At 36.2% G+C, this 25,420-nt stretch overlaps 3 protein-coding genes and 1 pseudogene across 4 annotated transcripts; 2 read left to right on the top strand and 2 right to left on the bottom strand.

Annotated features, from left to right (window-relative positions):
• The first annotated feature begins 204 nt into the window (after positions 1-204).
• Positions 205-7,736, top strand: LOC128162705 (uncharacterized; annotated as a pseudogene).
• Positions 7,737-12,249: 4,513 nt separating this feature from the next.
• LOC128162707 (uncharacterized) lies at positions 12,250-15,327 on the bottom strand. 2 transcript variants are annotated; one of them, XM_052825988.1, is made up of 3 exons: positions 15,172-15,327; positions 13,329-13,604; positions 12,250-12,771 (listed from the first exon to the last, which is right to left on the bottom strand). In XM_052825988.1, exons 2-3 carry the CDS (start codon positions 13,591-13,593, stop codon positions 12,503-12,505), a joined length of 534 nt encoding a protein of 177 aa, XP_052681948.1. In that variant the 5' UTR covers positions 13,594-13,604; positions 15,172-15,327; the 3' UTR covers positions 12,250-12,502. The 2 variants fall into 2 exon arrangements, with proteins under 2 accessions (XP_052681948.1, XP_052681947.1); XM_052825987.1 differs by having other exon boundaries at positions 15,108-15,248.
• LOC128162709 (uncharacterized) lies at positions 15,124-17,601 on the top strand. Its single transcript, XM_052825990.1, has 3 exons — positions 15,124-15,255; positions 16,508-16,791; positions 17,215-17,601. Exons 2-3 carry the CDS (start codon positions 16,518-16,520, stop codon positions 17,457-17,459), a joined length of 519 nt encoding a protein of 172 aa, XP_052681950.1. The 5' UTR covers positions 15,124-15,255; positions 16,508-16,517; the 3' UTR covers positions 17,460-17,601.
• A 398-nt stretch (positions 17,602-17,999) lies between these two features.
• Positions 18,000-24,649, bottom strand: LOC128162706 (1-deoxyxylulose-5-phosphate synthase YajO-like). The gene is made up of 8 exons (XM_052825986.1): positions 24,505-24,649; positions 22,221-22,283; positions 21,280-21,465; positions 20,407-20,565; positions 19,849-20,027; positions 19,563-19,614; positions 19,021-19,182; positions 18,000-18,351 (listed from the first exon to the last, which is right to left on the bottom strand). The coding sequence occupies exons 1-8, from the start codon at positions 24,622-24,624 to the stop codon at positions 18,256-18,258; spliced, it is 1,017 nt and encodes a 338-aa protein (XP_052681946.1). The 5' UTR covers positions 24,625-24,649; the 3' UTR covers positions 18,000-18,255.
• Between the last annotated feature and the right edge of the window lie 771 nt (positions 24,650-25,420).

Genomic DNA, 25,420 nt, shown 5'->3' with positions numbered 1-25,420 from the left:
ATATAGGGTATGGTATGTATTGTATCAATGGAAGTAAAGATGCAGTCATGCTTTTTATACACATGATGATATTAAATATATGTTAATTCTAGTAAATCTTATTTTAAAAATTGATAAATTCATATTTATTATGTTCTAGTAGGCATATGTCATATCAAAATAAAATGATTTTAGAAAGAAGATGAAGGATGTATGCATACTGTCGTCCCCAGGGAAACAGAAACCTACGAGTAACTCAAGAACCAACCAAATTAAAAGGAATGGAATCACGTTAATTTAACCTACAGGTTTGTTTTTAGACTGATTTATTTGAATGTAACAAGGGTACGTAATAAAGGAATAAGAAATTATTCTCTGAGTATTTTGAGGTGATAATTTTGGTCGGGGCGTGATGAAATTCAATAAAGCCTGAATTGCTTTATGGTAGATTTGATCACGCCCCGACCGAAATTATCATCTCATTATATTCAAAGAATGATTCCTTATTTTTATAATTTTCAGCAATTGTTCGAGTGAATATTTGAATGTAAATAAGCAAAGCCCGCTTGCGCCCCAACTATACGTCCTTTGAATTTTTGGACTGTTTAGTATAAAATCGATACGTAGTGTTATCATAGGCGAAGACACTGAAAAATGTAAAAATTGTAAATATAACATATTATAACCTCTTACAGCATTTAGAGTAAGTTTCTGATACTTTGTAAAAATTCATATTTTTTTTTAAAACTAGATAGATTGTCTACGTTGCCGATGTCGTTGCCAATGTTGTGGCGGTGTAAACAGTTCACATTTTCATCTTCTTCTTTAGAACTAAGATAAATTTTACCCAGCTATGTTTATTTTGTTAAGACTGTTTCATGATCAACTTAAGTTCGCAATTTTAGCTTAGTCTATATCTTAATCTTAAGTCGAAAATCAAACTTATATTTTAAAAAGTTCCTTGATCCCGGAGCCTGGGCTCGTAAGTTGTTAAAATTTTGTCCTGAAAGAATGCAAATTAGATTTAATATAAAAACGCAAATCAAATCAAAATGGATAACAACTGTTCCTCATTGAACTGTCAAAATAGCATCCAAGTGTTGAGCGGAGGAACTTTTGGCAACAGTTTCCTTATTCATTCTCACTATCTCAGGACACCATTTATATACTGTTCAACAAATAGCTATCACGTAAAGCAAAACAGTCGCCACAAATTTAAGGTAACATTATATTTAAAGTGACTCCTTCCGTGGTCTATGGTGGTGGTCCATGTCCGTTTGTAAAGCCTTGCGTCTAGTTCACTTTTAAAGAATGAAGCAAATGATATATAGATTATGTAAAGGTAGACAGTTTAATTACTCGACTATAGTCTGTCCCAAGTTATTGCTTCCATCACTTTTTGATGATTTTTAATAAAAATACACATACCTGTGAATGAAATACAACTGAAATCGATGAAAGAGAATATATCCAAGATATCTTCATTGAACAATTATCCCTTTTCACTCATAAAATTTCACAGGAACGAAATCAAATTTCTTACGGAGATTTATAATGGGAAATGTTTACATCTTTTCTCCATTCGAAATACACTCGGAATACATCGCGCAATTTTTTAAGGTTATCATCCGGGCTTATTAATGGCTGATGCAATGCAAAATCTCCGTAGACTTTCAATTTTGGGATGTGTATTGAAACCTGAAGCGGTAGAGGGGGCGTTTCAAAACAGATAATCTGGACATTTTTCATATTAGTGGATGAACGTAGTTTGAGCACAAAGGTATTTACTATTATTGAAATATCAAGCAAAAAGTGGTGGAAGCAAAAACTCGGGAAAGAGTATAATTGGACATATATTTTTTATTATAACAAGACCAATCGAAACTTCATCAACAGTAAGAGCAAGGACAACATAGACTCATCGGAATGTCTTACCTCGGCTAATCAAACATAAACATTTATAAGGTATCTCAAGATAATGAACTAATTAGCGTGCCAATTAAGGGACTAAATTGGACGATTTTTTTTTATCTTCGTTGTGTGCTGAATACGACCATTTCTCGCTAAGGATCATTTCTCGCTAGTGCATTGTTACGTCATTTTATTGACACACCTATATTACGAAAAATGACGTATTAATGTATTTAATCCTCGCAAGTGCATTGTTACGTCATATTGTTGACACATATAGGCCAATACGAAAAATGACGTAACAATGCATTGATAGTACCTGGTGATTGAGAACTAGTCGCAAAGAATAGGAAGTTTTCTTGGTTGTTCTCTACATAACTCAATTTGAGAGTTAATTTCAAAGCTACACTCTGTGTTTCTGTTGGACTTGATCCTATGGACTTTGAAGTTTCCACCTGTTTATGTAGCTGAAGTTGCACTGTTTGTTTTATTATATATCTGAAAGTATTACGATCTGCGAAACGTTCACACATGTCAATGCGCTTTTGTAGGTACAATAATTCAAAACATGCAGTGGTTGATAATTTCAATTTTTGGCAAAATATTGAAGAACAATAGCAGTTTTCTCTATCCTACAAATGGCGGAAAGTCCTGTGCCATACAATTCACGGAATGTCCTGGAAGAGTCCGACCGACCCTGTACGGCGGTAAACCGAATGTTTACGAAGATCGACAACTCTTACACCTGGAACAATCTAGATAAATAGGTCTGGGGAAATCCCCTTATTCATCTAGCTGGATCTGGCCCTCAAGGACGAACCCGTGTTTACAATGTGCAAGTCTAGCAAAACATTTTTCATTTTTAGGAAAACGTTCGACTACGAAGGATATTCATTCCGTAAGTTTATCAGTTTTTTATTTCTATTTTCTACAGTGTCACTTGCATATTTTTACTGACGTGGGTTTTTTCTTATTTTTATATTTAGCCATATTTCTGTGTTGATCGAGCGTGCAACATAACTTGTTTGCACATTGCTCTTGGGTTTTGAATATGTATCTCAACTAAAGCATTGGCACACGCGTAGACTTTGAACATTGAAAATAGATAATAATAACGAAAAAAAATTAACCCTCTCCCCCTGCAATAGTTATATGTAAACTTACAAGACTTTTGTGCAGAAAAAGATGGCACCTTTTTCTTTTCCAATTCCTTATTGGGATTACGATTGGCGTTTAGCTAATTCGTCAGAAATATGCAGCTTCCATGTCCTTCTCTTCAGCTACGGTTATTTTAAGCCTTTTCGATAGATCTTTTTATAACGGTTATATTCCGAGAAAGTTTAAGGTATTACAGCGAATTACACAATACCGGTAGAGTTTTCAATAGCTTGTTGGATTGCTCAATAGGGTATTCAATTTGGTCAGCAAGGTATCACATTAGGTTTAAATCTAGGTCCTGTGGTTACCAAAGTGTAGATTGTTATTTTGCACCCAACCAATTCATTTGGCACAAAGAAAACCTGTAGAACACTCTCTCCTATTGTTAGCTATTTTATTAATAGATCTTTAAAAAGAATGTTCACCTGGACAGCACTGGATTCTATAGAGCATCAATTCTGCTTGGAGTAATTTGAATTTTGTTTTTCAAACAATGTAATTCAAAAGACATTAATTTCTGAAGAAACAAACAAAAGAGAAAAGCATAACTTTAAGAATTACAGAGATATTTTTTTCCTGCAAAAAATCATTAGACATTTTGGTTCCCCTTTTCCTGGTGCAACATATAGCACTAAGAGTATTTTTGTGCTGTGACTGCTTAATTAGTTCAGACTTTTATAGCAGTAATTTAGGATAACAGGGAGAAACAAAAGGCCAAAATGTGCAAATGTTTACTAGATTAACTCACTTTATCGCTGTCACACCTGAGTAATCACATGACCAAGATTTAAACCTAATGTGATACCTTGCTGACCAAATTGAATACCCTATTGAGCAACCCAACAAGCTATTGAAAATTCTACCGGTATTCTGTAATTCGCTGTAACTGTATAGACTTCATGTCCTAAATAGGAGTAGGATGCCTAAGGATGGTTTTTAGACAAACTTAATGGGCATTAATTGTCACGATATTTTTCTATGTTGATAGTTTGTAATGCTTTAATAAATGGTAATGTATTTTCTCATGACTAACCGAAATTTTGGTGTCAGTCATAGACTTAGAAGCAAGATACATGTAGAGCTTGCAAGGCTCGTGCCATGTTTTGTTTACACAATAAAAGTTCTTTTTCAAGCTGATTTTACTATCTGGCGGTTATTTGAGTTTGCCAGGGGGTTCGATGCATATTTGTGGTAATTTTACCTTAATTTAAAGAGATTTGATTTTGCAGGGGTGGGGGACCCCCATGCCCTGTAGATTCGCGCATGCTGATTCATTGTAAACGTTAGAAAAGGTAAAATAGATCTATGCTGACCTAAAGCGTGACCAATCTCTTCAAGTTTCAATATAGATATTATATTATTCATAGTACTTTAAATGAAGAGAACGAACGCTTTTGCTCACACGTTTGATAGATCGGATTGGAGATTAATCATATTTTATCTATGTTTTAACATTTTTCAGACTTTCTCCCACTACACGATGAGAAAAACAGCTACAGTTAAAACAGAAAAGAAAGGCGGGAAAGGAAAAGGTCAAGGAAAGGTCAATGGAGATGTGGGGTCACGTGTGCAGAGGACCCGCGAGAGCGCCAGGGACTGTCGTCTGCGACGTAAACTCCGGTACCAGTTTCTGGAGGACCTAACTATGGCGAAAGAGAGAGCCATACTGAAGCTCCGGCAGGAGTTGGAGATGGTAGGTTTCTCTATGATACGTCCACATACAGTCACTGAGCTCGGAACCCCTCACCTTTATACACAGAATTACACAAAATTATCTCTGTTCCGCAATGCTTTCAAAGCTATTTTTCTTCAAAAGAAATTATATCTGTTTCGCAGTGCTTTTAAATTAAGTTTTCTTTAAAAGAAATCATGCAATGACAATATGACCCTTACAGCCTCTATATCGCAACTTCTCGGGTCTTTCCGACAAGCGTTACTAGTATATAAACGAATGTATAAAGAAATCGTCTTTCTCAAAAAAAAAATCTTATATACATAGCGGTGCGTCGAGCTATGTTTAAAGCTGTGAAATCATTTTATTTAGCGTCATATACCTTAAAAATACCCCAGACGAGAATCACAAGGCTATCTAGCCAATACTTATATCAATGAAATGCAACTTCATTTTTTATAAAAACTATTACTTCCAGTGCTGGTTTTTTTCCGAGCCCAGCCGGAAAGGCCCAAGAAGGAGCGATTGTTGTCTTCAGTTCTTAAATCAGATACTATGAAATCGTGATGTAACATTCACACGAATCTGCCTATAAGTATTTTTTTTATATACACGTATGTATGGTTAACGTACATTTACTTTGTTGAAAAACATATGTATTATTGTCTTTAGCTTACAGGAGGTTCCGATTTAACTAAGGTAGATTGGGTTTATATGATACGCCATCACTTGTTGTGTTGGGAGGTGACCATATAGTTAAGATAAGCTGGAAACACTAGAATCCCGAGTTTCCCTTGGTTGTCGTTGTCTAAAGGACCAAGGAAGTAGCATCAGGTGCCGGCGAGGTAAGGTCACTATTGTCTGTGTTTGTGCGGGCGTGTGTGAGTGGTGCATCGACAACCTGAAATTCTTGTAACGAACATCATCAATAGATTGGTTGTTCATTGTGACACTGTATATTCAAAGAATCAAGAAAGATCAATTATACAGACAGTATATTAAATCGAATTTTTTTTTTTTACCTGTTCGTGTCATAGACAAAATTTTTATATTTGTGACGTAGACAGAATATATCAAATCTAGTGAGTGTATTTGTCTCGAAGACATAATGTATTATAAATCTAGTTTTATTTTTGTCTCGTAAATAGAAAATATCAAATCTAGTTTTGTATTCGTGTCATATGCTGATCAGCTGATCAGATTTATAGCCATACATAGAATAGATCAAATTTTGTTCGTATTGCAGGGTATAAATTGCTCGACGCCACTTTTCACGTCCCTCTTTGTCAGGCTGTTGTTAAGGGGGGCAATCATTTGCTTAGGGGATGTAAAAGCAATTTAGAGCACATGGCTGAGACCAATGCACTGAGATTCAGGGCTTTCGGCGCTGCAGACCCTAACACAGGAAATTAGAAACGGGAATTGTGGGATTGAGAAATTCCGGTTTTGTAACCCTTCCTTAAAATTCCATGGTTAAAAGGTTGGTTGTTAAGAGAAGAACAAATTAAATGTAAATACATTGTAATATCAGTATGAATTATAATACTAGTAATGCATTTATAAATTTGGGGATCTTTTTCATTAATATTCATATGAAGCTCTGGTCTGTGAATAATGGTTGTTACAAGTGTTTATCTGTATGGCGGTGCACGACTCTATATATATATAGCAGTAGTTATGTTAGACTATATAAGTCCTTTCATATTTCAATAGTAATCTGGATTCTTTATATCTTATATTTAGTATAAAGATTACTGCAATGAAATTGACCAAGGGAGTATCTCTGACAAATTACTCAAGGAATTACAATTTCCTCAATCTCCTAATGGGCCCACTAATACAATAATTCCTGTTGCACATTCAGTTTTCAAACCAGCGATCGGTAAAAACGAAACATCTGGCACTTCAGCAACTCAAAATGATTCAAACGGTAAAAGTTTGACAGAAGGCGAAAGGGAGTGGGCCCCAAAGTCCAAAGGAGTCCTTCCCATAAAAGAAAAACCAAAACCAGGCCAAAGACACACTAGGTCCTGAAAATTTAGAAGTCAAACTTGGATCAAAGACTTTGTCTACAGGAAATCCGGAACGTCGCCCGAAAAGAGCATGCGCGAAAAATAGATCAATACTGGCGAAATTACTGAGTTTTGAGGACGAAATTCTTGAAGAGGAGAGCAATGAGAAGATGGAGGAGGATCAAAGGATGACGACAGAAGATGGCTTCAAGTTGCCAAACAGTTCCCTTTCAAAACTGTTTGCAACAGAATTAACAATCAAGTCACCAACACGTTCTTGTGACAATTTTCAAAACGGGTCTGAGTCGGGATTCACTGTAGAAAAGAACCAAGCCGAACTAAACGGTGAAAACCAATCAAACTTAAGCAACCTTTCAAGCACGAGTATGGAATCCGGTTATGAAGAACTAACAAACAAAATCGTGTTAACGCCCACTTCCGGTGATACGGAGAATGATGAGGAACTCTGGGACAAATGCCTTATTTCCGCTCTATCACTGTTTGAGGATTATGGCGTATCACTTACTGGAGATGGTGAAGCCTACCTTAACTCGTTTTCAGCACAAGATCACATACTCAATGAGAAACTTTAGTGGTATATACAGATAAAACTTAAAATGGCAGTGTGTTTTGTCGCATGTACACCCATCATTAAATCGAATGTGGACCGATTCGTTTTGACTACTCGCATAACAGGAACCTTTCGAGTAGAATTATCCAAATGAATGTTTTTTATTTTGTTTAAATTTCTATTAACTGCTAATTTTCAAATGATGACAAATATTACGTACGAATAGATTATCTTCAATATTATCTAAAAGGTTCATAGACTTGTTCCATGTACATTCACACTTAGATATTCACTTGAAATATGTTTGTCATTAACAATAATTTTGTGTTTATGTCGTTCATCAATCACTATTTATTTAACTGTGTTATACCATATATGTACATGTTGCGTAATTCCTAATAATTGCGTTGACTAATATACTATTTTTGACAGATTCGATTGTTTGTTGTTTTTTATTGTCCTATTTAGATACACAATTCCTTCATAATGAGTGATCTATAGGGACAGGAATCTTAAAACTGAAAATCGTAATTTGGGTCGGAAGGAGGGTTTTTTCCCGATTAAAAGCTTTGGATCGATGACGAATACGTACTTTATTTTTACAAACTGAGTAAATTAAGTAATTGTTTACCAGGGAGGTCCGTTCGAAGTCTATATCTAATAGCTTAATAATATGTATTGACTGGAAATTCCCCGGAATATACTTTAACGATGGCCACATCCTGGCTACGTTCGACAGCTCCAGGGTTTCATCTTTGTGGTAGATTCCAGTAAAAGTGACCCTGTCTCCTGCACTGATATCCGATTTTAAAAAAGACATTTGAGAGCATTTAGCTTAAGTAGCAGCTACGATCTTGAACGGACCCCAGATGTCCGACTGATAATATTGAATTCCCTATTGGCTGCGCTTTGAAACAAGGGCAGGTAATTGAGTCTTAGATGCCTATTAATAAACGCCTCGTAGTTTCTCTTACAATTCTGGAAGGATCATGTGGTGTAAATCTGCACATTCAACAAATTTCTGCTTTTTTGATCGGAAATATGTTTAAAATTGAATAGAAAATGTTAATATAACTAAGCAAAGTGCATAACATGGCCTTAAATGTTGAAAAATAAATATACACATAATTACATGCTGTCATTCACATTCATTTAACATACCGATCAGTTGTAATTTTTTTTTAAAATGTTACTTTAGACAATAAGCCACATGTAAACTTTCGTGGTGGTTGTTTCATACGATTTATAACAGTTGCGATCATTGCAGAAAAAAAGTAACATCCAACTGATATAATAAATCACCACTGATCGTAATATCTCTCTCCCCCTCTCTCTCTCTCTCTCTCTCTCTCTCTCTCTCTCTCTCTCTGTCTCTCTCTCTCTCTCTGTCTCTCTCTCTCTCTCTCTCTCTCTCTCTCTCTCTCTCTCTCTCTCTCTCTCTCTCTGTCTCTGTCTCTCTCTCTCTCTCTCTCTCTCTCTCTCTCTCTCTCATCTCTCTCTCTCTCTCTCTCTCTCTCTCTCTCTCTCTCTCTCTCCATTCAATAATACTCGTGTATAATAGATAATAGATATCTAGAGAGAGTTTACAATCGACGTATTAGTCGTGCATAATGTAAGCCACATGCACTTGAGGACAGAAACTGTTCACCTCCATCCCCCCACCCCCGAATTTTCACCACCGAGAGAGCTGATTCCCTCCTTATCATAATTTTCATTTGGTATATCCTGTCCTAAAGCACCTGCAATGCTGAGTATGTTGTACTTGCATATAGATTATAATATACTCACGATTCGTTATATCTAATAACCCATATAGATATTGTGTTTCTAGAGCAGTGTGTAGAACAACCGACAGAGTAATGTACTATACAAGTTAATTAGTTGCACAAGGTTTTAGACGGTTTTTTATTTAGGTGTGTTGTGTTGAGTGCAATGGGTCGGTGAGACATTACCATAGTATTACTTTCTGTGTGTGCAGTGTATTTTCTTTTGAGAAGTGGACAGGCATAGCCTTCATCTATGCCTGTCCACTTCTCATAAGAGAATATGTGTGCATGGTTAGTTGTTCTACTTTGATTACAAAATATGTTCAGGGATTTAACTAGTTAAGTTATTATAATGTACACTGTCAAATGTTTTTGTCTCGAGGGGAGCTAACAGAAGAGTATGTTCCCTTTGTCTGACTACGTGTTCTTAATCACGATTGTATATTATAAAAGTTGACCAACAGAATTTTGCTAGAAACGCTTTGGATTTTTCCTTCCTTTTTGTTTTATGAGTGTTTTGCGATGTTCTTCATTTTGACACATTCAAGTTACAATAGAACATTGTGGAACTACTGCTACTTCATCTATAAAAGAGTTATTACATAACTGAACGATTTCCGAATATATACATAGAGACATTATTGAATCGTTTAATATTATCATCTAAATTATGATTAAGCATCGATCGTTTAATCGGGTCGTATAATTCTTTTGATCATTAACGGGCGATGCTTATTACAAGTTATTTAAGGTTATATCTGAGCTTTCTGCGACAAACAGCCAGGAAATTTGCACATTAATAGTGCTTCACTTTGTACTTTGCTCACCCTGGATCCCTGTATATATAAACCAGGAACGTTAATAACACGAAAAAATGTAATCAATTGTGCCGGATTAGGACACATAAAATTAATACCGAGATTCTCGTCCTGATTTGCAGGGCGGATAGGTGGGTGGATATTATTTTTTCATAAAAAAAAAGATATTGATTTTACCGAACGGGTCATGTTCTGAGAAGAACAACTGCTCTATATTTTAATTTTCATGCCATTTTATTTTAACTTACCAGTTAATGCATAAAGACAATAGTATCTTTATGATAACAAACACGGCTGGAATAAAACGATATTCCACATGTCAAGCAGCCATTAAAATTTTTTTGAATTTTTTGTATATCGAGTCCAATTTTTCCCCCGAAAATTTCCACTCGATTTATTTTTTCAAAATAATATTTATCACATCGGAGCCTGCCACATAAAAGAGTGGCGGGCGGGGATGCATCTTCTCAAGTCAAAGGTTTCTGATCCGTGGGGAGCGGAGTGGACCGAAAAACACTTGGCTAGCGAAGATGGCCAGGGAGGAGAATCAAAAAATTCATTTTATGGGCCCTTACGTATCATGTCCTTTGTATCGATTTAAAGCAGACGTCAACCAACTTAATAGAGATTCAAGATACACCAAGCTAACATACCTCGGTAATAAACCTACTGCATGTTCCAGTGCGTTTTTCAATCTATTGATCACGAATCAGAAAAATCACCTCGTACTTCGGACTCGGTGATCAATATAAGTTGTCGATTACAGCTAAATCGTCCAAAACCAGCAATTACTTTATAATATCAGAACAAGGGACAAAAAAGGCGACCACTTGCTCTTTGAACAAAGTACACGCTGAAAAGACACCTCCCTGGTTAAGTATACTAAAGTTATCATATTAAGAGCAAAGTTTCTCTAGCAACATGAAAATTAAAATGGATTCGATTGATTGGAATAAAGTATATCATATACAAATTGCAAAGACATATATCATTATTCAAGTACTATAAAAAACAACAAGCACCTAATACATGCATGTGTATAACTCATATTTTTCCAAGTAGATTAACTGTGTTTTATGTCTTCCATTCTTAATTGTCTTTTTATCCATGTTTAGGTCGTCAATCTTGTTTTTTTAAAATTTATTTGGTGTTTCGTTTGCCTCTCTTTATCAATTAAAGGGTTTCTGTCGCAATTTAATTGGTTTGTCTTTAGCAGTATCGGGTGAAGAACTGTGTTGTCTTTCTTTCTCTTTTTGTCAGTGTTCAAGCGTTTCATCCTTAGTCCTAACCGGTGTGAAAAAAATCATTTTTAATTCCTACCTGTTGTAGGAGGTTCATCCTTAATCTTAATCTTTACTAGTGTTCAGTCGTTCTATCCTTAATCCTAACCAGTGTTTAGGCGTTCCGTCCTTAATTCTTACCAGGGGTTAAGGGTTCTATCCTAAAATTTTACCAGACTTTGTGCAAAGACACACCATCCTTAATCCTTACTAGTGTTCAGTCGTTACCATCCTCAATCCTTATCAATGTTTAGAGGTTACATCATTAATCCTTAATTCTTTTCAGTGTCTAAGGGTTTTATCCTATTTACCAGACTTAGTGCTAAGATGCACCATCCTAAATCCTTACTAGTGTTTTGTGTTTCCATCCTTAATCCTTAATTTACTGACCAGTATGAGGATTTCAATCCTTCATCCTTGCCAGTGAGTAGGCAGTCAATCTTTTATCCTTACCGGTGTGTAGGTGTTCCATCCTTAATCCTTTACAGTGTGTAGGCGGTCTATCCTTTATCCTTACCAGTGTGATGGCAGTCCATCCTTTATCCTTACCATTGTGAAGGCAGTTAATCCTTTATCCTTACCAGTGTGTAGGCAGTCCATCCTTTATCTTTACCAGTGTTTAGGCAGTCTATCCTTTATCCTTACCAGTGTGTAGGCAGTCTATCCTTTATCCTTTCTTCCAGTGTTCAGACATTTTATCCTTAATCCTTTTCAGTGTTCAGTCATTCCATCCTTAAACCTTTCAAGGTTTCAGGCATTTCATCCTGGTGAGTTCTTTCAAGTGTTCAGGCGTTTTTTCCTTTTTAATCCTTTCAAATGTTCAGACATTTTATCCTTAATCCTCTCAAATGTTCAGACATTTTATCCTTAATCCTTTCAAGTGTTCAGACATTTTATCCTTAATCCTTTCAAGTGTTCATGCATTCCATCCTTAATTCTTTCAGTGTTAAGGTGTTCCATCCTCAATCCATACCAGTGTTTAGGGGTACTACCTTTTTCCTTGCCAATGTTCTCACTGGGCGTTTCAGCCTTTATACTTAGCAGTGTTCAGGCATTCAAGCCTTAATACTGACCAGTAAATATGTAGTCATTTAAGTTTATTTATTATAATAGTGCACAATAAATCACACATTGATAATATTCAACAGATGTACATAATAATAATATAGAAAAATTCAACAAACACAACAAACATAGATATTTTATGATAACATTTGTCCCTTTCCAACATTCTAGGTCCTGTTTAATTATGCTTTCAAATATATTTATGGGTATTTAATTGCTCCATGTATTCGAGGCACGGGGCGCTCTATCCTTGCATCCATTTTAAGTCCTTCATAACATCGGAATGTCTCGGGCTTCTACCCTCATACTTTCGGGAAGCTCTTTCTTCCTCTGCTGTCTCTCTCGCGCAATGGCCTCATGATAATAGCCGTAGTATTTCCCGCGGTCTGATCGCTCTAATGGGACGAAGGCGTCGGATTTCGGCCAGGATAGGTCCTGTAAGGCCCTAGGGGGCATGCTCGGGAGGTCACGTGTGTATCCGAACAATCGGCACTCCGGTACACCTGTCTGTAGCAACCCTATGTCTTTGTGATAGTAGCCTAAATGAACAACAAAGAAAATTAAATATATAACGATATGTTGTTATAAATAGCTTGTTGTTCGAAAAATATGGACCTAGCTTTGTTCATTGAAAACATGACATTGTATGGAAAGCAAAGAAAAAAATCCTAGTCAGTTTAAATTCTCAAAGTCTTCGTTAAATTACTGATTGTTTTGCATGCATGAAATAAAGGAGAGGATGTATTAAACCATTTCACAGACATATCAAACAAGCTCTACTTATTCGGAGTCTTTCATTAGAAATATTATTGCCCAGGGGTAAGTTTTTATTGACTTAGACAGATACCGGAGTCCTTCCCACAGTTATCGCCCATTGGTCAGCCTTTATTGATTTAGACAATTGCTGAGTCTGTATAAAAGTTATTGCCCAGGGGTCAGCTTTTACTGATTTAGACAGTTGCCGAGTCTTGCTTTAAGTTATTACCCTGGGGACAGCTCTTATTAATGTAGACAATAGCCAGAGTCTTTCTAAAGGTTATTGCCCCTGGGTCAGCTCTACATATATAGGACAGTTACCTGGGGGAATGTCCCTTACCTGAGGGCGTGTCCCTCTGTCTCATGAAGTCCACCCACTGGTCCTCACTCTGCATCTCCTTGGCGTCCCTCCTTGTGTCACGGGGCAGTGACCGGTACTGGTGGTAGTCCGTCCACCGCCTCTCTGACGGCACGTAGTGGGAGGGGCCCCGCCAAATCATGGATTTCCCGTCCCCGCTCGGGTAGTTGTCCACGGGGGTGGAGTTATAGGGGCCCCGGTCAAACAGCCTGGTCCCGGCGCTTGTTCCGTACTCGGGGCGATGCATGGCGTAGGAATCTAAACAATGACAGAAGTATTCACAGTGTTGTAATATACATGTATCTACTGTATATAATGATTATTATTGTATATTTTTAAGGAGGCTGCATGGGTGGTCAACTTTTCCACCATACTTGAAATTTTAGGTATGAGTTATTGCTGTGAAGTAGTATTTACTAAAAAAGTCAGAATACATATGATTTAAAGTTTAAATATTTATTCCCTAAACACATACATCTTTATACACAACTCCTCGAAAAAGAAACCGGACCCAAACAAAAATTTTTCTTAAGAAATCATATCAAAATCACTTAAAAATCATATCCAACTCACAAATTCATGATTTTGTTCTATGATTTAGACATGATCCATTAAATGAATCATACCCAAATCATAGGTGACAAATAAGGAAGTATGATCCTGATGTGGTTTGTTTCTTGGTTTTGAGTCTGCTATGATTTTCTTGTGATTCTGGTATGTGCTATTATCTTAGAAGGCAACAGAGCATGCGTTTGAAATGATTCGTTAATTGCCAGATAAACTGACCACTAAGAATTAAGATTTCTGCATAACAGGAAGTTGAGTTGCAAATTTTGAATGTTCATCTTGGAGCCTAAATGTGATGTACATGTCAGGAAAATTTGTTATTGTTGGGCATCTTGCTCTATCTTGGCATATTTATAAAGTGAATTTATGGAAGTATTTTGGGGGGATATATTCTTATTCACTTGAGGTAAATAATATTTTATAAAGACTAATTTACAATACACTATCAAGTGATTTATTAAGTGAAGCAAGCAACTAATGCATGGATGTACATGTATCGTTAGTTCAGACCGGGAGCTACAGACCTGCAGCTAGGTTTTGAAATGCATACATGATATTTTAATTTGAACAATTCATGTAATAATTGCTAGAAGAGTTTGAAATAACAGTATAATTATCATCTAAATTATCGAAGACTTTGATCCTGCATTCTATTTCAGATTATATTGGCTTAACGATATAGTACATGTGACATTTATGTATACTATTTTTCATATTTGGTAATTGTCAATGTATTTCAAAAATTAAAAGTATATAATTGTCTGTTGCAAAATATTAATTAAGTGGTCATTTTTTTCTTTAAGAAATTATTGTATAATTGTCCTTTAACAGGTCATATAAGGATCATGGTTTTGATATGAGTTGTTAGTTACAACAGATCATACCAGGACCATGGTTTTGATACGAGTTGTTAGTTACAACAGATCATACCAGGACCATGGTTTTCTTGCAATTTGTTTAGTTTAACAGATCACCCGAGAATCATGATCCATTAACTCATTTGCATGTGAAATTTTCCTATACCGAAATCATCTCAAAACCATGATTTACACACAAGCCATTGATATGATCCCGTAGGCTATTTTTTCTGTTTGGGGGAGTTATTGGCCTTGATTGCTTTCACATCAATGGGGAGGGGATGTCCCCCATTTCAAAATAAAAATCAAGAACAAATGCAACAAAAGGCAAACTTACTGGACCACAGATAGAGTAGGTATGTTAACAGGAGAGTCAAACTGTCCGTTTAAAACTCCTTAACCTGTGACAGGTGATATAAACACAGCTAAATATCGATCCGGTAACCAAGTGTGTATTGCGATGTAAACATCCGGTCCCAGAGCAGGTACGTAGACGGGGGTCCTTCCTTACACCCGTCACAGCTAACAATGCGACGATTTTCAAGTCCTTTTTTGTTACTTTTCTTAAATACGTTAAAGAATAAACTCTTTGCTGCAGACCGCAGAAATATATAACATTTAGAATGAACGTTGACGATGTGAATGGGGGTGGGGTCTTCGAGTAGCAGTAGCAATTGAGGTCATGTAGGGTCTACTAATTAAAGCAGAGTCATGTTGAGAGGGTCTGTTAAAGAGACACACCTTCTCCTTCGTCTCATATTTCAACCTGCCATTAATTTTGTGGGACATTATACTATGTTGTGTATATATTTAAATAATATACATGTATAATCTACTACACACGTTGAAAGTGGGGGGAATATTACAACAATAATTTTTGACAAGAAAAAACGGAGCATCTCTGCCCGTCAGCCACCCCTCCCATTTACTACAGGCCCGACATTTATACTCTTTTTAACGTTTATCGTGCTTTCTTTTCTGACCCATATGAAAAGTTTTGACAATTCTTTCAGAATTTTTTCTGTGTTTCAAATGGTCATGTATTTACATGTAATAGTTGTACAGGCGTACGTAGTAAATATTCGTGATTATTACGAGAATGTGGACCTTCATATCGACAAGAGTGAAAGGTTCATATAGATTGGTACTTCCACTGTTGTTCCCCATGCTGTAGAAAAAGTCAAACCACAAACTTATCAATTACAGATCTATATATATGCTTCGTGTTCCTAGCTGTAACTATATCCATACACATGCCTGATCAGGCCTGACAAGCGCATAAACGGAGAATAGACTAGATTTATTGCAACACCTATATATTGAAAAACCACTATTGAAATAAATTATTAAATGTTTAAAATTGATTCAAAGTGATAGAGTGGAAAATAGTATGCCAAATTATCAAATAGCCTTGTTTCCTTTTAAAATTAATGAACCATCCATGTACACTACAACATACCCTGTATTTTTCAACTTTCTGTTCTCGGTTTATGTTTTGGGGACAGATACTACTTACTTCAGTCTTTGACCTGACCCCACGTTATTAAAAGTTTCATATCATTCAACTCATTCCTGAGCGCAACTCCTTTAGAGAAAAATGCTCAAACTTAAGGTCAATATTCACACTTGCACACTTGAAGCTGAATGTTGACTTGAAAGTTAGTGACGACGAAGCCTATTATTAACTTCTATTTTCATTGACTAGTAAAACTAAACTTTTTTTTATCATGTTTATAGATCTGTCACCATGTACCGGCCAGAGTATGGGACGAGCGCTGGAACCAATGTCCGTCTGAGGGGACCATACAATTCCACGCCTGTCAACAACTATCTCGCGGGGGACGGGAAATCTCACGTGTACATGGGCCCCGCCTACTACGTCCCCTCAGAAAACAGATGGATCAAGTTCCACGAGTATCGCTCCCTTCCCCGGGAAACAAGGCGAGACGCCATACTGATGGAGTCTGAAGAGCAGTGGGTGGCCTACCAGAGAAAGAGGGACAAGGCAACTCAGCCCGGGGGTAAGGCACGACCAATAAACCGCACCGTGGGATTTATAACACACATCAAAAACGTTATTTACATGACAAAATACCACAAAAATACTCAGCAAAAGGAGCAAGGGATCACCTCAAACGCAGTCCATCAGTTGGGGGGGGGGGGGCAAATCAACATTCAATTTTAAGTTTATTTGGGAAATGGTGTGGATCAACGCAATAGCAAAACACTACAACGAAGGAATTAAACACAAAGCCCTGGGATAAGCCATTACAAAAGGATTTAGTCGGAGTAAGGTGCTGCCACAAACATTTGACCCAGGGTTAAGACACTACAACAAAACTTCTGTTGGGGGGGGGGGGGGTACTAGAAATTTTACTTAAAATAATTAATATCCAATAACATATTGCTTAATAAAAATTTATAAAGTTTATTTCGATTTATAGGAATAACGATGTCTGGTAAACCAGAGGCTTACACAGGAGTTCCTGTTCCAACACTACTTCCTTGGCGGGAAAATGCCTGGACTAAGAACTGGTCAGGGTCGGGCTACTTCCTGCCCTCGGGAAACAAATGGTTCCACGATCAGGACTCCCCCGCCATTCCTAGGGAATCCCTGATGTTTTATAACGAGGAAGACTGGATCAAATTCAAATACATGACAGAGAACCAATCAATGGCGCTCAAGTGATCACGTGACCAAGTGTTGGTTATGGGTTGATAATTACAAATTGTTACATATATATATATCAAATACTGTTAAATGTCTGTTATATTTATAATGTTTCTAGATAATTCATCTAGCTTTGCATAATAAATAAAGTTGACCTACAGGTTTTATTTTTTACTTCTAAACAGAACAAGGTGTGTAGATGGTATGCAAAGCCTTGTGATACACAACTAAACGTGTTACAACTTACTAGATTCCTGCCCTAATTTCTTCAATTTTCACTATCAAAATGTCAACAAACTTTTAATTGCTGCAAGAACCTTTCATGAGGTTCAGAAGTGCCTCAATGTCGTGAATGTTTATCACAGCTTTCAAATGACTCTGGTATATCCTTTTCTAGATAATCTACATCTTGACTGCGGATATTAGCCAGTTTATCTCCAGAACATCATGAATTAAAGTTGTCGCAAAATATTGTTGGTTACTGGTATACTGTATATTTTACTGCTTTACATGGATATTACCCATGTAACTCTCTCACTGGCAAAATCAACCAAAACATCAAAAATATCAACATTTATTCAAAATAATCACATTAGGCTTGTCTATTGTACGATTACCGGTTTTTAATATTAAACTATATGTAATATTAAATGAATTTCTGATAAAATTATCTTCTCAGAAGATAACAGAATGCGTAGCACTCCAGTGATCTCAAAATCAACTTGATCACAGATTTACAAAAAAAATCACTGTTGAATTATCTGTCGTGAGTTTGTGGCTGATCTGATGAGTGGGGTGAGGTCGTATGGTGAGGTCATTCACAGCGGTCGGGGTGGGCCCACTGGTCAATGGATTTACCAATCTTATTCTTCACAGACTCTGTGGCCTCCGTGAGCTCTTTGATGACACTCTAAAAGAACAACAGACAACATTTGAGAGATAGTCAATACATGTATGTGCTAATAAGTTACTCCAAAAGTTACCTAGGGATATCAATACATGTAAATGAATATTTATGAATTGCCTGAAGTGTCCATGCAATTCTGTAAAGACAGTTTATTTAGCACATACAATTATAGTTGGTAGATATTGATTTTTTAACAAGTCAGCATAGATTTGATTACTACGAAGTGCATTTCTGAATTTATATTCTTGCATAACAGCTTGCAAAAGTTTTTTCAGCCAAAATTGATAAATAAAATACACATCAAAATGAATTAGATAACAGAATATCCTTAAATACCATACCAAAGGTGGTCAATACATGTATGAATACCTACACAGGTAGATACATCTCTGCATTATCTAAGGTACATGTAGCCCATCCATGTACTTCTCTCAACTACTGTAATAATCCAAATTTTATTTGCAATCAAGAAATATTTGTGAGAACCTCTTCACAATAAATTATCTTGCTGCGAACTTGTCATTGCCAGATGGGTGTTATATCAAAACCAGTGTGGATAAAACAGGCGGCGCGTACCAGTTTATCTCCGGTAAATCATAAATAAAGGTTGGTTTATGGTACGTGAGGGATGTCACTATACCTGAGAAGTTCATTAATTCAACAACAAAATACCTGCGGTAGATCCACTATCTCGCAGTTCTCCACCATCTGCTCCGGAGTCCGAGCACCTACTATGGCCACCGGTACATTGGGCTGGTTCAGTACCCATGATAATGCAGCCTTCGCCATTGGAACATTGGCTTTCTTACAAATGTCATTCATTTTAGCTATAGCCTGAAAACGATGAAGATTGGCTTGAACAGTCATACATCAGAGCCTTGAATTGCAAAATTGTGTATTGATATCAAACTACTTGGCATGCATTATCTTCAACTTTGCTGACAACAAAGTTGTCTTTACTTTAAAATGTGCCAATAATTTCTTATCATTGTGTAATACATGGTGAAGTCTCAAGTCTCCACTGGAAATTGAAACTAAGGCCTCTGACGTACCATGCCAGTGCTCTAGCCACTGAGCCGCTAAGACCCAATACATTGACAGTCACTGACACACCTGTTACATGTAACATTGGGACAAATGTACTCTGAGGATCTTTATACACTACAGAATTCTACAGAGATTGAACAATGATGTATGTCAATGTATGCTTTTACCTCAAAGACTTCTTTCTCTGCCCCCTCTTGTCCATGTCTTGCTAAATGGCAGCTTTAAAAAACATGTTACAAATTAGAAAGCTGCCCTGTCATTTAATAGAGAGAGATAAAGAGTCCAGTTTTTCTAATTTCTGCCAATAAAGAAACTTTAAATTGATCCTCTTACTTAAGAAATAGCAATTTACCTTCATGAACCATAAAAAATGACCAAGGGGAAAATATCTTTTAAAATGAGTAGGTATTTTTTTTCACAGAATTTGAAAATAACTGAAGGCAAACTTTTTACCTCTCAGGAGAGAAGAGCTTGCCCCGGCGCCTGCCCATGGGAACGTCGTCGACCTTGAGGAACTTCCCGGTCAGCAACCCTTGCTGTAGGGGGGAGTAAGCCAGGATGCTGGCCCCGTACTTCTGACTGGACGGAATCACTTCATGCTCCACCGACCGCCACAGCAGGTTGTAACCAATCTGTGATAAGAGAAGGGCAGAGGTCATACAACAGAAGGGGACCAAACGATGAAGGCTAGCACACAGTCTTGTATACTGGCATCTGTTTGCTGGGAAGTCAAACAATTATCAATCAAATCTACTGGTACCTTATTTTTTAGATAAGTTTTTTGGGGGGCTTTAAACGAATAGCTAATAATTAAAGAAAAAATTCCAAAACTATTTAGGTATTTCTCAATAATATCTTTATATAGAGCTTTTCTTCTCATGGAGATTATTATAGTCTGAAAATGGCCATGATCATCCAGCACTCTTAACATTGAAAATACACAGCAAAAACTTAGATCTGGGATAGAAATTATCAGAGATTAACTGTACTTTGATTCTTTTGAAATCTTGCCTGGTTTGATACAGGTTTTCCACCTGCATCCACAAAGTTCTTCATGTTGACCGGTCCAAAGTTGGACACTCCGTAGTACTTGATGCGGCCCAGGGACACCTGTCGCTCTAGCTCCTTCACCGACTCCTCCATGTTCTCCAAGAAACTTGAAAAGTGCACCTAAACATTCAAATATTATTTAAATATCCATTTAAAGAAGAAAAGATAGATACAGTTGATTTTTGATGTCTCAAACACTGATATCTCGAATATAATGGATTTGTCGAAGTGATTTGTAAATCCCAACGACTTATTTTTGGAGTATTTTCCCCTCATTATGTCAAATACTCGGATATCTCAAAGTTTTTAAACAGTTCCATCTAATTCGAGATTACGAAGTTTGACTGTACTTTACTAGCAAAGAAGTTCTATACCATACATGTGTGATTGGTTGTATAATAGCCTAAGTACTGCCTACTCCTACTACCTCAGTCTACTGTAAATTCCTTATATTACGTGAGTACTTAATTTCGCGATCACACTGGTGTGTATCAAATCGCGAGAATATAAAATCGCGAACGTGAAACTTTTCTTCTTATGTCTTTTAGTTTTCAACTCTCAGAAAATAATGGCGAGATTTTAAAATCCGCGAAGGATGCCTCTCCCGATTTTACGCGGATATTAATTCCTCGCGTTTAATTAGGAATCTACAGTATTAGCTAGTGGGTTAACCTTCTACACAGCCAATTGTGCCTCACATGAAATTCAGGTGAAAGCACATGAAATTCATGTGAAAAGAGCTTCACATTAATTTCAGGTATAGCTGGTTCAGTAGAGCATCTGTTTTTAAACTGAAAACCCTTCCAAATATGGACTGGACGGCTGAGTACAAACCTGCAGGAGATCTACATAGTTGGTCTTGAGTTTATTCAGGCTGCGGGTAACAGCTTCATCGATCTGCTGAGGGGAGTAGGGAGGAGTGTTTGGTCCCTCCCTGAATCCAAACTTGGTGGCAATGACCGCATCTTGTCTGCGGCCCTCCAGACACATACCGAGTACTTCCTCTGAGCCAGCGTAACCCTGAAATAGAAACACACAAGACCAGTAATAGTGATGCACACCCTGAACTGGTATTTAATGCACACCCTGTAGAAGTTTATCACAATTAAATTACCAGAAATGTTTTTTTAATTATTAAATATATTTCTTTAGTTTAAACCATTAATATCCCCTATATAATACTGCAAAAAAGATAGCAGTATACATCACAGTATTTTACTAAAGTTTACCTGTAAAAACTCTTTTTTATTTTATTTTTTTTACCAAAATCGGCTAGTTCAATCTATATAGAGCATTGACCTATATTCCCTGAAAATATGGTAATTGTATAGTCATATTGAATAAATATCTTAGGAACTGTTTTATACAAGTTTTGAAATCAGGAAATAGTTCTTTATATGAAATGTTGCATAGTACTTTTAAAATAGTAGTTTTTGGTAGAACAATTTTAGTTGTATGAATATTCATACAGAATATTGAGGATACTGAGCATTTTTACATAGCTAGAGCTTTTCTTTTCTTAAACTTGCAATTGTGATATTGTCTGGATTTTCCCCATATATATATTTCTGTCATCCTCAGTTAAAATTGGCTGCTGAAACAGGAAAATGCACTCAGGCTTCATTCATAAGATTGCAGCAAAGGGAAATAACTATGAAGGAAAATATGTCATATGAATACTATAAAGTTAATACTATAGTAAACCTTTGACAATGCAATAGCCCTCAGGGTTGGAAGTCATGGGGAAATCTGATAAACAAATCATCAGCTCTTACCTCGGCTGTGTCAAAGAAATTCACGCCAATCTCAAGACATTTGTCCACAATTGCTCTGGATTCCTAAAAAAATAAGTATAAGTGTTTATTTAATTCAGACAAGAGAAATCTTACAAAATCAAGCTACTACAATAATGTTCTGTAAGATTTAGCTTAAAATGACAAGAAATATAGAGCTGGTGAAAACTCATAATTTCAAGAGTTTTTATAACCATGAAAACTGCCATAGTATTGCTCATATTTTTTGTCAACAGATTTTGATTCAGCCTCTCAAACAGTATATATAAGATAAATGATCACAGTCAAAATGGCTCTCTTTGTGTAAATAAATGTAACTTACCAAATAAAACATTTTTCTGAGATGTTAAACATATAAGTTTTATACATATACCATGTATACATCTATATATATGCATACAAATTTAAATACAAGTCCAATTATTCAAATCTAACTCAATTTGAATTTGAGTTAAGCTCCCCTAAATTAATTCAATTCCGACTGATTTGTTTATTCAAATGTTGATAAATAAAATCTAACAACTTAAATATTCTACCCATTAACTGTAAGCATATAGATAAATAAACCTCAGTATTTGCCCATTCTTTTATTTCTATGGACAACCTTATTTCTTAATGATTTAAGGTTTCACCTAATTTCATTTACGCGAGTCCTCCTAAAATTGACAGAGCTATTTCAATACCTTTGATTATACTGTAATAGCTTCAACCCATGGATAAACATGCAAAATAAAGTGTGTGTTTGGTCACGGGAAGTTGAAAGGAACGGTAATTTCATAATTTTCACAAGGGACAGCTTTGTTGTTTAAATTTCTTACATTTTACATAAATAAGCTGATTCAAAATGAGTGAGTAATGTTATTCTATATATCAGTAGGACCTTGAGGTCAAGGTCAGTGGTGACATTTGATTCATCCTTTCTGCCAACACTAGGGAATGGATTATACACCTATCCATTATCATCAAATCTTGAATTCTGCTGACTATGTGTTTGCTCTACTATCTCCTCTAAATGTGATCCCCATTTAAGTACTTTGTCAAATTTGACCTAATTTGATATCAGTCCAACCTGGGGCCAACTCTGGGGGAAAAAAATTGACCATAAATCATCTTTAATACACCGAATAATTATTTCATTTGTAATTTCTTTGAAAATTATTTTTGTTTTAAGAAAGAGGAGAGGTTTCATTGTAATGAAAATTTGAAACTACCGTAGTTTATCAATAGTGGTAGCTAATGAACATACATTTTCCCAAACCCCATCCCCCTTCAACTATCTAAGACATGTGATACACGTGTAAGTCTGGACTTCAATGCTTGGACAGTTATACTCTACATGAATAAATCTATCTGATATGTTTCTTGTGTCCTTACAAGCATCTTATAAAAAGACAAAATAAAATTTTTAAGTAACATCTGGCATGCCACTGTCATTGTTAATTATTCCATGAATATTTCAAATAGTGTCCATAATCTGCCCTAGCTGTTTGGGACATGGTTCTTGTTGTTTGTCATGAATAAGTGATATTGATTTAAACCACAGTGGGGGAGGGGGGGGGATTTAGTAGATTATGTTAGACAGGGTGCATACACAGAGAAAGCCCGCTCTTCAAACCTGTCTACTCTTTATGATGCCTAAGTATATAATTAATAAGGTTTAGTTGTTCAAATTCAGAATGTTCATAAAACTGAGAGTGAATATATAGATCAGACAAAAAGAATGTAAAGTATGACTGTGCATTAAGTTAAACTGATCAAGTTGAATATACAGATTGTGGTCTGATAAGAGTACTGTAATGCCGATCAAGCAGAATCTAAACTAAAAGATTGAAGTCAGATAAGAAAAAATATAATTTATATAAAGGTAGTTAGGGGGAAGGTTTAAAAGCCCCACAAGTTTTTGACAAGGGTGAGGGAGGGAGGGTCTTGGTGAAAATTTTTTTTTAACAGATGCTGAACTTTCGATATCGCCCTTAAGAATCCTCGCCATTTGGTATCTATCAAATCTCGAGCGAAAAGGCCACATGACTGCGAATTTTAATTATTGCAGTAGAGTTTCATCAACAAAAAATAAAAGAATGCATTCTATAGGCCTGTATATTTCAAAAGTTTAACGCTTTGTCTTCCATTTTAAACGAGCTATGCCACTGAAATTAAAATGCATGACCTTGCTCAGTTGCTGATTTCTCTCGTACTTCACCTGTTCACCCCTTGCGGCCCCCCTGATCACACCTGGGAATCGATGGATAGCGGTAACAACACTTACCTCGGGGGTCTGAGCATCCCAGTTCACTGTATCTTTACCCCCATTAAACTGCCAACACCCCAAACAAACTCTGGAGACGTTCAAGTTCGTCCCCGGTAGAGTGATACGTTTAGCAGCCATTTTTCCTACTGTGAAATGAAAGTGAAAATAAAAATAAACTGGTCCCCTAATAGTGGTTTGATTTGGCTAATTACCTGAATGGTACCATACAGATTTGATTATCGGCCAAACAGCCGTTCTTTTGTTCATTTTTTTTAAAGGATAGAGTATTTAAAAATCTAAAAGCCGTATTTGGTGTTTAAGTTTGATGGAGCCCAAGATCAAAAGAAGAAGGTATGGTTTCTTTAAATATTTGCCATAAAATTCCAAAGTTGTTTAAATCTCATGAAAATATGCACACAGTATCTTTAATACATGTGTATATAAAGTACCATGCTATACACCTTTATTCTGACTTCAACATTTTGTCATATTTCTAAAATGTAGTCAAAAATGATGAAAAATAGCACATTTTCTCATAGTTTTTTGAAGAGGAAAATGTGTCCGCAGCCGTCGCCCAGGACGAAATTAATTTATTTTATGTGATATCACATAATAAAGTTATAATGTGAGTTTCATCGTGGGCGACGGCTGCGGACATAGTTTCCTATTCAAATAACCATTGAAAAATTGGTGTCGTCTGCTTAGTTTAAAAAAAATACGGGAAAATGCACTTTTCATGACGTCATAATTACCATTGTGAAAGTCTAATCAGGTAACTATTTATTATAGATTCTTAATCTATGGGTATTCATGTGTAAATATTTGCATTTCCATTGTTCTTTCCCACTGTAAGCCCATACGGAGGAGCTGCAAATATTTCTCTATAATCGCAATTGCTCTGTCTGTATACTATGACGTCATAAAGGTGTAACGT

This window comes from Crassostrea angulata, chromosome 9 (genome assembly GCF_025612915.1).
Source record: "Crassostrea angulata isolate pt1a10 chromosome 9, ASM2561291v2, whole genome shotgun sequence".
NCBI lineage: Eukaryota > Metazoa > Mollusca > Bivalvia > Ostreida > Ostreidae > Magallana > Magallana angulata.
Note: the sequence above shows the minus strand (reverse complement) of the source record. Positions and strands in the feature narration are given on the sequence as shown.

What these genes read in the sequence shown, in the direction of transcription:
- LOC128162707 (XM_052825988.1), bottom strand. Translation starts at nt 13,593, where the DNA reads ATGCATCGCCCCGAGTACGGAACAAGCGCCGGGACCAGGCTGTTTGAC. An exon ending in ACAGAGGGACACGCCCTCAG is followed by an intron (nt 12,772 to 13,328) that starts GTAAGGGACATT and finishes TTGTTCATTTAG; the next exon opens with GCTACTATCACAAAGACATA.
- LOC128162706 (XM_052825986.1), bottom strand. Translation starts at nt 24,624, where the DNA reads ATGGCTGCTAAACGTATCACTCTACCGGGGACGAACTTGAACGTCTCC. An exon ending in ACTATGTAGATCTCCTGCAG is followed by an intron (nt 20,566 to 21,279) that starts GTTTGTACTCAG and finishes TTGAATGTTTAG; the next exon opens with GTGCACTTTTCAAGTTTCTT. An exon ending in CAGAGAAAGAAGTCTTTGAG is followed by an intron (nt 19,183 to 19,562) that starts GTAAAAGCATAC and finishes CATCGTTTTCAG; the next exon opens with GCTATAGCTAAAATGAATGA.
- LOC128162709 (XM_052825990.1), top strand. Translation starts at nt 16,518, where the DNA reads ATGTACCGGCCAGAGTATGGGACGAGCGCTGGAACCAATGTCCGTCTG. An exon ending in CAAGGCAACTCAGCCCGGGG is followed by an intron (nt 16,792 to 17,214) that starts GTAAGGCACGAC and finishes TTCGATTTATAG; the next exon opens with GAATAACGATGTCTGGTAAA.